The sequence below is a fragment of the Pseudochaenichthys georgianus genome, chromosome 9, assembly GCF_902827115.2.
Source record: "Pseudochaenichthys georgianus chromosome 9, fPseGeo1.2, whole genome shotgun sequence".
NCBI classification, from domain to species: Eukaryota; Metazoa; Chordata; class Actinopteri; order Perciformes; family Channichthyidae; genus Pseudochaenichthys; species Pseudochaenichthys georgianus.
In genome coordinates this window covers 26,112,884-26,130,905 of record NC_047511.1, presented here as the reverse complement: position 1 = coordinate 26,130,905, position 18,022 = coordinate 26,112,884, and the positions used below count along the sequence as shown (strand labels likewise).

Here is an 18,022-nt window from a genome sequence, read left to right as displayed (position 1 = left end):
CTAAACAAAAAACTGAAACTATGTATTAATGGTGGCTGTTTTACGGCCTCTCCTGCATCACTAGCTAGGTCGCAATCATTGATACTGATAAAAAGCAAAGTGACTGTCAAGGACAAGTCTATTCTAGCCGTCTAACACTGTCTGTGCCATGACTTCTTCACAACAAGAACTCTAAGATTCATTCATTCAATTATCAAAGTTTATGGTGATGGACAACATCCTAAAACATGGCAGGCTAAAGCTCTGAACTGACATCTGTTTTGTATAAAAACAAATGTAAAATACTTTCTTAAACTTGTCTCTAAGTTGGTAAGTGGATTGACAACATGGAGATCTGTTGCTTCAGGGACTGAAAGTTAACATCCACTATAAAGCTGCTTTTAGAAACATATACACTGGGTGATTGTCTTGCAAAAGATGTGATATGGCAACTTGCAAAGTCCCAAACAACAAGCAGAAACTGAGCGTTCATTCCAAAGTGAACAAACCTCTGTAACTGTTATTACCTTTTCAGAAGATTTGACAGCAGCTTGAATAAATAAACTCCTAATAGAAAATAATATGTCTAATACTAAAATGTTTAATGCTGTATCACTTTACCTTTGGTCCTCCTATTTAGCATTTACTGTACAAGTATATAAATATGTAATAAATGGTTTAGGACAAACACAAATAGGCATGTTTGATAACAATCAAAGTGTGTGTTCATTTACAGTATTTGTCACCAATTATAACCTCTCCTAAGAAGACATATTACATTATAGTTATTGAGAAATACATGGACAGTTATACCTGATTCTACATTAGAGTATGTTATTTACCATATATTCTATGTTCATACATTGCCAAACAATTGGACTCTAAGTAAAGTATCACATCTAATGCTAACAATATTAATTATGTTTACTTTTTCTATAGCATTATCTATTCCTGATCTCCAGATGTCACTTCTTATCACGCATACACACACACCCACACACACACACACACACACACACACACACACACACACACACACACACACACACACACACACACACACACACACACACACACACACCACACACACACACACACACACACACACACACACACACACACACACACACACACACACACACACACACACACACACACACACATAGACTCATCGAGGACACAAGCCATTAAGCTGTCTACCTACCCGTGAAGGTGGTCTTGGTGATGGGGGGTTGGTTACACATGGGTGATCTCCTGTGATGGGGAGGCAAACACACACTGAGACATTTCCCAACCAAAACAATAGAATCAGCAGTTTACATGAACATAGTTCCTTTATAACTCTCTATACGACTCTTACCAATAAAGGAGAACCATTTCCTTTAAATCATTTCTACACATGTAGGCAGCACACTGCAGCAGAGGGTACCTTCACAGACAACTGTTGTTGTAGTACTCAATACGATCAGCAGAGGGCGAGCAAGGCCAGACTGTGAGTGAGCTCTCAGTGCAGCATGTGAATACCTGAACATCTCTGCAGCTTCTTACTCATAAAGGACTGTCATCAAACATGCGTGATTTGCTGGCATGTTGACAACAGTTGTCTGTGATACAGTCACTCCTCCCACTATGACAGATTTCATTTCTGTTTGATACACAAAAACAAAATACTGTTAAGCAAGCAACTTACTTATTGGCCGCTCTGTCTTGTGATAGATTAGTTAATGCACCAAAGTTGTTTCGTACTGTTCTCAAGCTTGCCAGAACCTGTAGGGAAAATGTATCATACATCAATTAATGACACATTTTTACAAATGTAAAAAATAAAAATATGTGTATTGGGCTCCAGCGCTCACCTGTGCAAATGGCGTTACAATCATATCGTCACCATGACTGAAAAACACAAAGACAGTGGCTTTGACATCAGCTGCAGATCTACAGTATATTAATATTAAGCAACAGAGGAGTTTCTTCATGTGTTGAAAGGGGAGGGGGGGGGGGGAGGAGTAGGGTCATCACATTAGATTAGTGTCACTCGATCACAGTGACATGTTTACTCATCACCATCAGCTGAGGCCCTACGTCACTGTGCGTAAGGAGGTTTAATAAGGGATGTGATGGTGGACATGTTTCTGAACACATAACGGTGAGCATGTTCCTGACTTTGTCTCTGTTATTCAGCCCTTGGACACACATGTTAGAGTCCTGCCAAATGGAACCCCAGTGGCATTGTTAAAGGTGTTGATAGCATTACTCATTCAACTAAAGGAATCTTAAACCGTGCTCTTTGAGTCAGAATCCTGCCAACGTCTGAGCTACATTATGGTTGTGAACACTGTCAACATTTGTTCAGGTGACAGCAGGGTAATGATGTCACGGAGCGCTCCTCCTCCTGCTCTGTTCTACAAGGCCGCAGCCACGTCATGCACACACCCACCGGCACGTGAGCTGACACGTCTGGCATGAAAGTCAAAAGAGACACAGGCTTGTCATGTGCTCCTATCACAAGACAAATAGGAGGTATTTAAAGTAAAGATGAGGGGCCATGTTCCCTTTGAGTGACAGAAAGAATGTTTGTGAACAGATAAGAGGAGAGGCAAGAATATGAGATATGATATGGCTGTTCACCTTTGCCTTTTGGCGGCACATACAGGCTGTGCTATCACTTTTTTGATCTTTTTTTGTGAGAATTTACTCTGACAAAGTAAGAGGATTCTGAGGATGTCTCTTAGTGTTTAAGGAAGTATGCAATCAACAATACACATTAAACTTAGTATAGTGTTGAATTATTTATTTCGCAAGGAGAGCTTTTAAGACATGCTGCCTCCTGCTAGCCATCTCTAGTTTCCTAATTTATGCAATTCAGCAGAATAAAACATGACAGAATGAGGCATACAGTATTAAGTGTTTTTTTTTAAGGTCAAAGGCTTTAAAGGTTTTTACAATGGTAAATTGATAGTGGTCGTAGGTCAAGAGAGGGCCATTGGTTTTAGATTCTAGCAAAGGCGGCATTAAGTAGGAAATATAAAGTTACTGCATGACATTGTTTTTCTTTCTTTAGTCTATTTGTCTTTTCCTTCAGGCTGAATTGAAATGCTATATTTTCAGTCAATATTGTATTTCCTGTAGTGAACAGTACATGTAACTGGATGCCACCACTGTGTAGGAAGAGAGGAATGTGCTATCGATATACACTGAGCCAGAAAATACCAGCTGGTTTGTGTGTTTGACCATCATGTCTGCAGTCTGCTATGGTTGTAAGGCAGTCTCTAATACCTCATTCACACCAACGCAACTCCGGTTCAAGCTCCGTGCTAGAGCTACTCAGATTCAGAACCGGTTCTTCGGTTTAGCTCAGGCTCTTTTCACACCGCCCATGGTCCGACTGGTGCTGCGTCATTGCGTCATCGTTTGCGTCATAACGTAACCGTTTGCGTGCCTGCTTCATAAAGCCAAACCGCGCGGAAACCCCTCACAGCTGACACCGACAACAACAACAATGGCCGATTGTGTTGAAGCGCTACTCGTTTTGGTTTTGCTCTGTCGAAACGAAATGTAAGAAATGGGACGACTTTACAGTCGTTACATGCTACATTCAAAACTGCTTTACAATCGTAATCATCAACTTCAACGACGATTCCCCCTGTCTCCGCCTCGACGTAAGCGTGACGTATGCGGTGCTTTTGCTCTAGCTGGAAAAAATGTTGGTGCTTGAAACAAACCGAATTCCGGAGCTAAGGCTGCTCCGCTGCGGTGTGAACAGGAAAACCCGGTGCTTTTCAAGCTCCAGCTCCGAACCGGGCCTGAAACACCGTTGGGGCATGCCCGGCGCCGTGGGAGGGCCCTCCCATTTGATATTCCTGCCCTCCCCCAATAAACACGTTTTTTATTATTTATAACATTTAAAACTTTTTTTTTTTTTTTTTTAATTATAAATAAACGGTGAACTTTTATGCTGTATGTGATGTCAGAAAGTAACTAAAAAAAATCGCAGGCTACGTCAAATAAATTCATGTGTCTGTTGTGATTTGTGATTCGTCCACATTTAGACCAATCACAGCGTCACACTCTGCCGCCTATTCTGGATTTGTTTATTGTTTATTGTGTAGACTCCCATTTCAGAAATTGGCTTAAAAGGATTTATTAAAATGAAATAGCGATGAAAGAACTGCAGCCCATGGTGCTGCTGGCGACCCTGCACCTGCTGTTGCAGCAGCACACCTTAATGTCACAAGCTTGACCTCTGCAAACCCCGGGGCTGAGTTAGCGAGCCCAAGCCTTGACTCATCAAGGCGGCCGCCACCAAGGCTGTCCTCCGAGGCACAGCTCCGTGTGCCCCTACCATCAGCACCTGTGTTGCCACACCCTGTACCACACCTGCCAGCATCCTCCTCCTCCTCCGTGCCGGCGCCTCCACTACAGACACCACCTTGCAGCACATCAACAGGTACTATTGGGCCAGCAACCGCTCAAAGACCAACAGCCCCAGATGATCTTGGGGTTAATAAACCCAGCAGGTGAAACTGGATCGTTATCCAGGGACATTGTTTTCAGGAAAGAAGCGCACTTTTGCCGCTGCATGGTACAACAGACCATGGCTTGAATATTCGTTAAAAGCAGACGCAGCCTTTTGTTTCCCCTGTAGACAGTTTAAAGTAAATACGTCTTCATCTGATGCGGCTTTTACTGTCAAAGGTTTTTGCCACTGTGAACACGCATTACAGACTGATAAAGGACTGCTAAGGCATGCCGCATCAAAAGAACACATTTCATGTGAGAGTTTGTGGAGAGAAAGACAGATACGCGAGGAAACAAATAAGGAAATGAGTACTTTGGTGCAGATCAGCTGGCACGGAGCCGTTATTACGTGTCAGCTGTCGTTGATATGATAGCTTTTTTAGCTGTCAACCAACTCCCTCTCAGAGGTGACCACGATTCACTCCACATGTCCGAGTCAGGCAGGGGGCTCTTCCTATCGCTGTTTGAGTATACGCTGCAGTACAAAGAGTTGGCCAAAATAATGGAAAGCATTCCCCACACAGCAACGTACACCTCTCACGACATGCAACATGCCATAATTGTCAAGGAGAGACTCTGAGGCATGAACTCAATTGCACGACTCAGATAGTGTTTTCAAAAATAAAGACTTTACTGGAATTTAGCACAGTAATCAAAACAAGGAAAACAAATATACTCTTTCGAGGAAAACCAGTAAGTGATCAATGAGGTAGATCCGTGGGAAGTCCGTGAGGTAATCAGGAACGTGGGTCATAGTAAGACAACGAACTGACAATGAACAGGAGGAAGCTACCACAATATATACACAGGTAAAGGGGACACAGGTGGAAACAATCAGGGCGGGGAAAATAATCAAGGACGCAGGAGACAGAAGGGGGCGGGGAGCGTGGAGGCCTGAAATGAGAGGGATGATTAATTAAGGGAATAAACAAAGCACAGGGCAAAGGGACATGACAAAACTAACATAAAGAATAAACTTTCACTATTAGTTTCCTAGACATGACAATAATAGAACTAACAGCAGTTCATCGTCTCCGTCTCTACTATTTTTCTCCGAGTGCAACGATGAGGAAGCTGCCATCCTTAACCGGTGTGCCTTGCTCGTGATTTACCAGTGTTTGTGCTGCCACGCACGCACACAATGTTTCAAAAGTGGTTTCTATGTTGCCCTTTATTTGTGTATGTATTTGCGATAAGTGTGCGTCTTTGCGCAATGCTGTTGGCCTTGCTGTTTGATTGTGCCGCAGGCCCGCAGCACATGACGGTTTTGTGTGCCCTCCCATGAAAATCATATGCCCTCCCTTTAGATTTGTTCTGGCGCCGGGTCTGCGTTGGTGTGAATGAGGTATAAGACAAATGGACAGACCAACTCACAACCCAAATCAACCCCATTATTCTTATGAGTTACAGAGTCACACACACTCTGATTGTGGACACTTTGTGACTGAACACCTTGTTTATGCCCCTGAAAATGGCTAAAAATAGAAGTGACACCACACAATCAGGATTCGGTCATGCACACATCCCACTGGGGCAAGCTAGCTGCGAGGCGGCTTTGAGATCTGGTCTAATCAACAGCCAGCCATGACACATATTTAGAGAAGCAGGAAAGAAGGTATCACATTGAGCACAATAAGGAGAATCGGACAATATTAGACTCACATGTCACTGGCAATGGAGGAGTTTCGGGACATAGACTTTGGCGAGAGGTCGTAGTCACTGTCAGAGCGGTAGAGGAACGACTCTCTCCGTTGGCTGTGGACAAAATTGGCCTGCAGGATGAGGCCTGAGCCCGGGCTGGCCATGGGGTCCAGGGGGCTGCGACCTGATGATGTGCCATTGTCCACATCGAAGCTACATATGTGGGAAAAAGAGAGGGAGAAAGACACAAAGATTAGAATCAGATTTGGTATAGCTGATACTTATTGGTTACGTCATACAGGAAAAAAAGGATATATTTTCCAAGCCAAGATTCCTGGTGCTGAATCTCTGTTGCTCTTTCAACAGCCAAACAATGAATGAAGTGACAAATCTGACCTCTACATGCAATTATGCTATTTCTCCGGTCTTTTTACAAACAACTTCGTATAAGAGAGTACAAAGGCATTACTAAGTATATGAACTTCTAATAAGGTCTACAATAGGTTGTACTTATAGCTGTGTGATGTGGCTCGTCCTTTCACATCTGAATATATATGATACAAACATTAATTACTTATAGAGGTCTGGATGACTTTTGAGCAAACTCGCATATCAGCAAAACCGACATGACAATTGTTTCCATTGCAGCAGTAAAGGCTTTGACATGCACATGACGGCACTAAGCTACTCAAGCACTGCTGGATGACGTCAATACGCTTTACCATTTGAAATGATAATAAATCAGTCACTCATTATCTGGAAGATTATTGGGTGATTATAATTGGCGGAAAAATAATTGGCAGCATCACAAACTAATGCAGCAATATTCAACGCCCGTTAATAAGAGTACAATTGATATGCTTAGTTTAAACTGTGCACTGCGCCACAGGGAATACCTCTGCTCTGAAATGATGCTGACTCACTTCTGAAAGGAGTTTCTAAACCTGTGACACTTTTTCCCACTGGGACGTCACAATGAGTTCGTAACTCCCCTCAGTGATTGTTCGCCCAGGTCATGACTAACGCCAGTCACCAGGGATATCTGCCTCATCTCTAAATCCCATAATCCCATCTGGTGTGAATGTTAAGGTCAGGGGGGATTCCACCAAGTGCAAAACATACGTGTTGGGATAACGTCCCACCTTGCCATCACCACCATCATCCTCACCACCACGGAAAACAACCAACATCCAATATCATTTACAAATTTTCCAAGTGAGGACACCCTGTTAATGTTGGTAGTTGCGCATGTGGAAGAGCAGAGGATGTTCTTAGAACAGAGCGAACTATGTGAGGGGATATTTACGTGTTTTTGCACACGGTAAAAAAGCATTATTAAACAGCTAACTAACACATTCCTTGTTGTCAACAATGATTCATGACTAATATTTGTATCAGTAATCCTCTTGAGCTTGTATGTTTTCTGCAGGGTATTTCACTGCCTCAATAGATCATTCACTGACCAACAGATGCAAGTTATTATCACTTGAAATCATGATTAGCAAAGTTGGTTTGTAGGCTGTGAGAATATGGGGGATTGTAGGGCCTACTCATGCTTTGGGAGAGTGATTTTAAGAGGAAGAAGTCATTATGCTTTTCACAAACATTGTTTTACTGGAGGTCTCTAAACGACAAACAGGACATTCCAGGCATAATTTCCATGACAATTGAAAAGGCTAAACACTTGCTATCTGTTCTGTGATCTCTCTGAGGGGCAGCAGCTAAGTGAGTGTGAAGTCTGTAGGCTATAGTTGTGAGATAGTTTGGCCTTCTGCTCTTGTTTTTAACACACACACACACGTCACACACACACACGTCACACACACTTCTACAGTTTGTTTTATCTTACGCGTAATCTCTGTCCCGAGTGTTAGATCAGAAGCATGCACATTCACTCACACAGACACAGACACTCACACAGACACTCACACAGACACACACACACACACACACACACACACACACACACACACACACACACACACACACACACACACACACACACACACACACACACACACACACACACACACACACACACACACACACACACACACACACACACACAAAATCCCCAAATCCAAAAAGCAATCCAATATCCAATCCACACCCTCTCATCACATCAAGTGATCCATCTGTTTTCTCCACTGCAGGTGTGAAGCCACATGAACAAAAGTGATGTATAAACTTTCGTTCCAGACACAGGGCAGTTGTTCTGTGTTACAAGTGTGTATGGCTGTGTGTATAAAGTTTACGTATGAGACAAAGATAAAGATCACAGATAGAGAGATGGTGAGAGTGCCAGAACACAAGACCCAGCAGCATATGTTTCACAACTGATTCATTTTCACACTTAGTATGACGTCACAGCCTACGATGATTCTCAGCCAAACCTCTGAGTGTGTGTGTGTGTGTGTGTGTGTGTGTGTGTGTGTGTGTGTGTGAGTGTGTGTGAGAGAGCCACAGTTTGACTCCACACCTTTTTTATTTAATCTTTGTCACTATTTTAGTGAGGTATTTCACCAGTACTGACATCACAATGGGAATGTCTGGCCTTTTCCCTGCTCTGACATAAATCAGCAGGCTTTGATGAACAAGCATGAGCTTGAAAGAAAGAAAGAAAAAAAGAAAAAAGGACAACACCCCATATGACTGTGTTGTGAGAATCATCAAAAAGCACAAGTACAACTCAGAGGGGATTGTTGTGGAGATGGAGAGTACATTTGGCACTTAGGAGGCAGACAACAAGAAGCCATAGTTTACCCAACAAGGGAGTTATACAAAACCCAGATATAAATAGCAAGGAAGGAAATATTTGATGTGCAGACACTAAGGGGATATTGGAGAGCTTACAATCTATTTTTCAAACTTCATATTGTAGAATAACGAAATGAAAGACAGACTCACGGCGAATCTGCACTGATTTGCACTCATATTAAGAATTTCAACGAGTGCTCAACATTACTGTATTAGAAGCCTAGCCAAAAATGTTGACACATGTTCATTTGATACTGCTTTCAATCTTGTTGCTGGTTGCTACCTGATCATTATTAACATTATCTTGGAAAGGCTTGGGACTTTTGGAAGATACATTTCAATTCCGAATTATAACACAAGTAAGATTAGTATTACAGTAACCCGGTGAGCTACAACAGTCTGCAGCTACGTCAGTAGAGGGAGAAATGGCCTGTAGGGACAGTGTTCCCACAGGGGTAGAGTGTTGTTGCTAGAAAACTTCAGCTGCACTATGTGTGTGTTGCTATGTTAAAACACACAAATGGTGGCACTAAGATCGCTAGTAGTGCCTATTTTGACTTTATTCTGTAGTATGCTGCCGGGCCTCAGGACAAAGCAAATCACTTTTATCCACTCTGTCTCACTATCACTTCTGTCTTGATCTTCTCTGTCCTTCTGGGTCTGTCTTTCAATCTGTCTTACACACACACACACACACGCACATGCACACACACACACACACACACACACACACACACACACACACACACACACACACACACACACACACACACACACACACACACACACACACACACACACACACACACACACACACACACACACACACACACACACACACACACATCAAATGGCATAGATCAATGACTCATTCATTTTCAGCCCTAGGTCACTGGAGCAATTATAAACCCCACAGGAGTTGATGTGATAGCTCTGTGAGGAGACGCACGGAGGAAGAGGTCAGGGCATAACTGTAATTGGCAGAAGATAGTGAGGCTCTGTTCTCCAAAGATCTTTCAGAATTGGTGGAACAGAAAAATACCCAACTATACAAGAGTTCAAGACTGTACGATTTAACGTAATATTTCTGTCTCTTTACAAAGTGCAAAAAAGCATAAAATAAATACACAGTTTAAAACTTTTTGGTTTTACTACTGACAAAAACATTGTAATGGATTAGCAATGTGGGACTGTATTTATGTGAGTCATGTACTGTTGAAAGTTGGAGGAGGTATGTCACCTCTGCATCTTTTAATTACGCACCAAATTGTGTCTGTAAAGTCAAATATCAAATGACTTTAAGTACAGATATGTTTTGTTTTCCTTACCCTGCACATACAATTGTGAACTTAATGTTGCAGGACATATAGTAAAGCAGCTTATTCATAAACACAGAGGCCCAACAAATGACTCCATTGGGCTACATGTTAGGATTCATAAACCTCTAATCCACAGCACTGTCCTCGTTATCTTTGAAAGGGAACTCAACAAGGAAGTGGTCCAAACTAACTTTACCGATAGAAAATAAGACACAGAAAACATATTGAGCAGAGAGCAGCCAGGCCAAGCAGATCCGTGACTGACTACTCTGGGGACCACGAGACACATTTTCTATATCTCGAGAAAAAGGTGGGTATTTCTCTTAAAGCTTTTGCTCTCTCTTTTTTCTTCCCTTTTCTTGCCCTGTAAAGTACAAATAAAAAAATCTTCTTTTATTTTGTAGTCGTGGTACAACTTTAGTGCTCGCTGTCATACAGGAAACTCAGTCAATCATGACAGACATACAAAGAGGTCACTATGGCAATGCAGCATCAACTCAGGTCACATGGTTCGGAGCAAAGCAAACCAGTCGTGCTTCTGTCTACATAAACGTTCACTCAACCATGAACCTATTCTCAGTCCTATTCATCATCTGAATCACTTAAGGTCACATTTGGAAAATATGTTAGATAACTGGCATGTTGTCAGCTCTGTGAGAGGAAAGATAACAGGTAACCTTCAACATTTATCCGCCAGGGATGCCCAACTGCAGACTCACAAAGGCCAGATGCAAGCACTTGAGTTCAAAGTCACAAATTCCCCACTTCACCATGCTCTATCTCAGCGCCCCTAACACACTGGGGTTTTAAAGTGGGAAAGGGGGGCTACAACAGGTGTGAAGCTAAGAGGATTTCATAAACATAATTCCCTCATCCATACCCTCTACCAAACTTAAGCTCACTTAAAAGATATGAATAGTTCAATTATTTCGGTTCTTGATTTTTAATTTATTCACAGAACAAAGTCTAAATTATGAACCATCCAGATCTCTCAGGTCTTCAGGGACTGGTCAGCTTTCTGTCCCCAGAGTCAGAACTAAACATGGAGAAGCAGCGTTCAGTTATTATGCTCCAAATATCTGGAACAAACTCCCAGAAAACTGCCGGTCCGCTGCAACTCTGACTACTTTTAAATCCAGGGTGAAGACTTTTCTTTTTTTCGCTGCTTTTAATTGAACTATTCATATCTTAGACTGCACTGTAACTTTTATCCATGTATTTTTTCTTTTAATGTTTTAAATTTAAACGTAATTAATTTCTCCATGACATTTATGAGAGGGACTGCTCGAAAGTAGGATATTTGGGATATCCATCGTAGCCAGGGTTTACGATCAGTTTTTAGATGAGTTCTACTGAGGAACAAGTATCACAGCACCGACGGGTGAAAAATAGTGTTTTGGTAACACGGGGTGTTCAGGTAACACTTAAAGACTTTGTTATGGATGCAAAGCAGAGTAGGGGGCTAGTACACCCTCCTGAGGGTCCGATTGTGGATGTCATGCGAGCATAACATGGTGAAAACAATCAGTCTAAATTAACAATCGGGACGGAAATGTTCGGATTTCCAAAGGGAGGTTCTGTGAATAAATTAAAAATCAAGAACCGAAATAATTGAACTATTCATATCTTAGACTGCACTGTAACTTTTATCTTTTAATGTTTATTTTATTAGCTTTTCTTTTTAATGACTGATTTTAAATGCCATTTTCTTAATGTCTTTCATTTTTTGTTTTTCTTTTAATGTTTCTTTTATTATCTTTTACTGTTTTTAAATGCCTTTGTCTGAATGTCTTTCATTTTTGTAAAGCACCTTGAATTGCCTGGTGCTGAAAGGTGCTATATAAATAAACTTGCCTTAAAAGTGGATACTCAAAACTCTCCGTACACAAACCTGCATTTACACGGTTGGGTGGAGCGGGGTCTAAGTTTGTTCACGTCAGGGGGCACGTCACACACCGGGACCACGTCACTGTCTTCAATACATGAGTACACAATCACACAAAGACGAATACGCTGTCACAAACATAGAGCCAGGAAACACATAAACATTTAAGCTGTGTTTAATTGACTTGATCCAACTTAGGAAGATAACACTCACCTCTGTCTGCATTACACAATGCAAAACACTCATACCCAACACAAACAGCTAATCACCAACTATCCCCTAAATCTACAATAAATCCTGTAAGCTCAGCGACAGCATTATGAAAGACAGAGCGATGATGAGAATGAGTGAAATAAGCCTTGGTACAACAGTAAATAACAGCCGAGAGGAGGGCAGGCCAGATGGAGGAGGCGGTATGCTTCGTCCAGCTGAGTACTGCTTTTGGTAATCATTCAAGAAGATGGCACATACAAAGCTAACATTGCCAGATTCCCAGCTTTTAACATGAGAACAATGCTTAGTTCTGCAGGAAGCCCTAACACTAGTATGTGATTTGTGTGTAGATTCCCTGGGTTATACATCCTCAAACAACAACACGTACTGTCTGTGATTTCTACCGCCTGCACAGAGAACTTCTGCCCTCAAAGACCTAATTAGTATGTCTTCATTTCACACAAGCGTCATTTCCTGCTGGGGACGTTGTAGAGCAGATTAATAAACTGACAATGTGTGAACACTGTGAACCCTGCAGGGAGGTCCCACATGCTGCCGGGCAACCAACCCCCCCCACAAACACTGCGTATTTGTCCAGGGTTGTTCTGATCCATTTACAGCTCTGCCTCAGAGTACCACAATGGGAAAACTGTGAATATTACCTTCTAATGCTAAGGCTATAGGGCAGTTTCTTAGTTGGAAATGAGTGCTGACAGGAAAGGACAAGTTAAGACAGGAGGGGGAGGGCAGGGCAATGCGTGCCCCTGGCATTGCACTCTGCATCCTGCATTTATCTGGAGCCATGTGCAGACAGGAGAATGCATACAGTGATACAACACATTCCTCAATGCACTATTTGCTTGTGTTATAGATCTACTGAGTGAATAGACAGTGAGTTCTAATAAAAGCACACACCAGGGTCATGCCAACTACAGCAAGTGCCTTGTCCTTATTGAGTCTGTCTGATGAGAATAAACACACTGGAGTTCAGGACAGAGCAAACATAATCTGACTACAGAACATGTTGTGCACAAACACACATCTACAAGGTTCAGCAGGTTTCTGCAACAAACCACAGGAGAGGCAGAACGTTTTGATTGAGAAGAAAAGTGATGGCTTTCAGGCGATAGTTTAAAGATCCACAAACACACAAAGCAATTCAAGCCAGCAGGGACAAACAACTAATAAGAAAGGAGTTGTCGCAAAGCCGGGGAGTCGGAAAAATAATCATTCTGCTGGTCATAAACAGGCGGATGGAGAACAATAGAGAAAAACACACACACAGGATCAACATGGAAATGTATCCAGCAGGACAAAGTTCTTTACCATATTCCCTCAGTGTTCTTCAATGAGCTGGTGGAGCGCGACCGCGGTTTAAGAATGATACTCATGTTCTTGCTTTTCCTTCCACATTACATCTGCAAACACACACACCCTGGGGGCCACACAGAGCCCTCGGACCCCTCTGCTGGGGTCTGACCTCAGTCCTCACAGTCTGAGGTGATCCAGTGGGAGCTTCCTTTCCTTAGCGTCAGTCGATTGAAGTGCAGAACAAATCCTGCGGCCAAAATTATTCCACACGGCTGCTGCTTCTCCTTGAGCTGCGATTGTTTGACAGTAGGTGTTTCTTTCCCCCTCTCTCCCTCCCTCCCTCCTCCCCTCTCTTTCTCTGTCACTCACTTGCTTTATCTTTCTTGTTAGGTAAGCGTGTGATCTGCCTTCACTAATGCAGCCTTGCTCACACTCTGTTCAACTTTCTCACTCTGCTCCTCTCTTTCACGTCCCCTATGTTTTCTTTTTTCCTGACTGGAGGAAATAAGATCCCCCCCTCTCTGACGTTCTTTCCCCCTCCTTCCTTACCTCTGTCTCTCTCTTTTTTTTTCTTTTTACGACTGTGTCCCTGTCTTTGAGTTACACGCCTCTCCTGAGCTGTCTCTCTGCCTATCTGTCTTCCTGAGCTGCAGCTTGGTTATGTCTGGAGTGGGAGGGGTTGTTTTGGTAGTAGTAATTCCTTGAAGGGCGGGACTTGTATCCTCCAGCAATCCTAACAATCGTCTCAAATGCCAATCACCCGGCTGCCACAGTAACCTAAAACTAACAGCTAAAGCATGTCAATGATCTGGAGACCGTGTACCAAGATAGTAATGGTTAACTTTCAACAGATCCAAAGAGAGAAGCAATATATTGAGAAAAGGGATGTACACAAATAAGAGGTAGAACTACAGTAAACATGCTTGAGAATGTATTGGTACATGTTAGCACTAAAAACACTTGAAATAAGCAATACTTTTGAAGATTATTTACCTATTCATCGTAGCAAGCAATTTGAAGCTAACTTGCAAAGTTTTGAAACTTTATTATATAAAGCATATTTCCAAATTGCCAAGAGTTTTAACGTTTTATTATGTAAGGTATAATAATCTATTGGAATATTTGTATAGTGTGAATGTATATATATTTAAGTTTCAATTTTTTTTTAATTCAGCCCACCAATAGAAGCACTTAAGAGCAAACAAGTTTACTGTAGTGTTAGCACTCTGAAGGAAGGCTCTACGGCTTAAATGTGTCACAAAGTCTGACACCCTTTTTAAAGCCACTTAACTCTACACTAGCCACAGAAGAGAGAGACTAGTAACACACAGCATACAGGTACTATGTGTATCTTTACTTTAGCAGCATTCAAACTTTCATGTATTGCATGGAGTCATGATTTGTATGCCCTATAATAAACGTATTCCAGCACTCTCTCCAAATACTTATTATTATATTCCTCCTAAACAGAAGGGCTTTACTTTGTGTCTTATCATACCAAAGACAAAGGAGGTTATTAACAAAAATAATAAACATCATCCTTGTGCTGTTGGCAACACAATAGTGTGTGGAGCTCAGATGGCACTATCTGCTGTCACAGTTTCTGAAAAACAAGCTAACATTAGCATCCTCCAGCAAGCAGGCAGGGGTGTCAGCTGTCTGCATGTCAATTAGGGCTGAACGATATATCGTGTCATGGCGATAACCGCGATATGCGCATGCGCGATATTCACATCGCGTTTTAAAATGATTTTTTTAAATTATTTTTGTTTTTTTGTTTAGGAAGTAGGAAAAATTAACTCAAACACGTCATGTTACAATTATTTTGCTGCTTGCTACAAAAGGAAAACTTGCACGGCTCTCATGTCAGGGGTACTTGAGTGAGTGACATGCACAGCAAACCACCAATCACAATCATTCTTAATCAGATCACAGCAGGCCCCGCCCCGCTAGTTTGCAAACCATCAAAACACCGGTAAAAGATGAGCGAGGCACAGGAGGACAATATCGGCGAGAATGAAGGTTTACCTCCAAAAAGAAAAGCAACATCTGCCATCTGGAACTATTTTGGATACAAAAAGGTTCTTCTCTTCTTCATTCACAGATGAACCCCCTTATTTGATGGTAAGCAACATGCATTATCATGACATGTTAGATCATGACTTAAGGTATGATGAGTCAACCAGTTAAGATCCAGACGTCCGTGACTAAAATCCTTCATCTGGTTAAATATAGTTTAAAAAAACGCAATATATATCGCCAGGGCCGCCCCAGGCCAACTTGGGGCCCCAAGCGACATTGTGATATGAGGCCCCCCCCCAACCGACATTTTTTTTGGAAACAAAGTAGGCTACTATGCAAATATAATTCCTGTTTATTATTATTATCAACACAGTTACTTTTTTATACAGTGAGGTAAATGGTAAATGTGCATGTATGTCGTTCAGATTACAGGTGTATACGTTTGCATTTCCTGCCAAATACTAGCCTCAAAAACATTAAAATATAATTAATGCAAATAAACTACTTCTACTAATAATAATAATAATAATAATAATAATAATCATAATCAATTCAATAATATAAATACTATATTATTTTTATTATAATATAGTTGTAATATAGTCAAGACAAAACATGCTTATGAAATGCTCAAAAACTGATATTTCTTAAATCTGTATTCTAGTTCCCCCTGTCAGCAATGTATCAACAACTACACACACATTTCTATCAGTATTTCTCTGTGTGGTGGTTGACATGATGATGAATGTTAGGAGTTAAGGGGAGAGGCTGAGCGTCACCATGAAATGTGCAAATTGACATAAATATGAATAAGAGGGGAACAAATGCCCATATTTTTTAAGCTGTAAACTTTAACTGTTATGTAAGCCAACTATACAGACAGTGTATCATTCTTCCTCCTGTACATTAGCAGATAAAAGGCATCACAGACTTGAATGAATGGTAAATAAAGAATGCTGGAAATAACTGCATCTCCATTAGCCTGATGCTCTGCAGAGACTGCCTTCTTCATGTCGTGAATTGCAGCTGATGTTTTAATATGGCAATTTGACTTATACAACATTTGCAAGTTGTTAATTTGACTCATACAATAACCCACCTTCGAGTGATGCTCTATAGTTTCTTCATGTTTTGTTTTTTTCCCCTCTTGCTTGCGCCGGACTGAAACTCGTATTGTCATACTGATATTCTGTACACACTGTGAAGACCACTGAGACAAATGTAACATTTGTGATATTGGGCTATATAAATAAACATTGATTGATTGATTGATTGATTGATTGAAACTGTCTATTCACCGACATCTCTTCACCTGCACTAGTGGCCGTATCAAAGCCGTGATTGGTCAGATGTCGATTCATTGCAACGGTGTCGCTTTACAGACGTGCTCCCCTTGTCACCTCTCACTCTCGCGGGGGGGGGGCGGAGAACTGAGCGGAGAACTGCGCACAGCAGCTGAGGCCCTCTGGGCGGGGCCCCCTGCGCAAGGCGGGGCCCCATGCAGTCTGCGATTGGCCTGTAGGGAGGGGCGGCCCTGTATATCGCAGTGGAAAAAAATATCGCAATGTCAGTTTTTTTCAATATCGTGCAGCCCTAATGTCAATCACACATAAAGGGGTAGAACCAAGCATGCTACTCATCCTCTGAATGCAGTGTTTCTCCTACCATTGTCTTGTAGGGGTGCTGCGCCCCGCCAACGGAGCCCTGCCAACGGAGCCCTGCCAACGGAGCCCTGCCAACGGAGCCCCGCCAACGGAGCCCTGCCAACGGAGCCCCGCCAACGGAACCCCGCCAACGGAGCCCCGCGCCCCCCCCCCCTGAAATTCAAGGTGTTTAAAAAAAATTAAATAATAATTTTTTTAATAATCTTTTTTTTTTTTTTTTTGGAACCAAATTGCAACTAATCTATATCTACTGTCACTTTTCACATTGAACATGTGCTCTTTTATTACATAAACTAAACACTTTCATTTTAAGTTGTGAGTTTAGTGTTTTTGACCCTAAGAAACACAGATGCACTAATCAATAACAATAATCCACAGCTCCTCTCTCTGCTCTTGAGGATTTAAAAAATACTGCAACTGGCCGTAGGCGTTAGTAACAAGAAATGGACATCAGTCAGAGGATGCTCCTCTTTGAGAGGGACGGCTTCAAGAGAAAGAGCAGCAGAAAAGAAGTTGCATCCATCTGCAGCTCTTTTAAAAAGGAAGAATAAATTGCTCCTTGCACCCGTAGACTGTTACTACTATGGTCATCCACTTGATGAGGACATGACGTAGATGTGCTTTCCTGTCACGGAAGAAAATAGGCAGACCTTAGAAAACAGCGAGACGGATGATGTTTGCTAATTTCTTGATTACGCACATGCAGACAGGTT

General features: G+C 41.9%; 1 protein-coding gene across 4 annotated transcripts in view; it reads right to left on the bottom strand.

The window, feature by feature from the left end:
- pde4d (phosphodiesterase 4D, cAMP-specific) overlaps positions 1-18,022 on the bottom strand; it is a 254,346-nt gene that overhangs the window by 23,627 nt on the left and 212,697 nt on the right. For 3 of the 4 annotated variants that reach the window (XM_034090876.2, XM_071204369.1, XM_071204370.1), the window contains 4 exons: positions 6,160-6,351; positions 1,836-1,872; positions 1,670-1,746; positions 1,184-1,233 (listed from right to left, as the gene is read on the bottom strand). In XM_034090876.2, the coding sequence (XP_033946767.2) occupies positions 1,184-1,233; positions 1,670-1,746; positions 1,836-1,872; positions 6,160-6,351 (356 nt within the window). Of the gene's footprint in view, positions 1-1,183; positions 1,234-1,669; positions 1,747-1,835; positions 1,873-6,159; positions 6,352-13,638; positions 14,261-18,022 lie in introns of those variants that run through there. The other variant, XM_034090877.2, reaches the window with a different exon arrangement.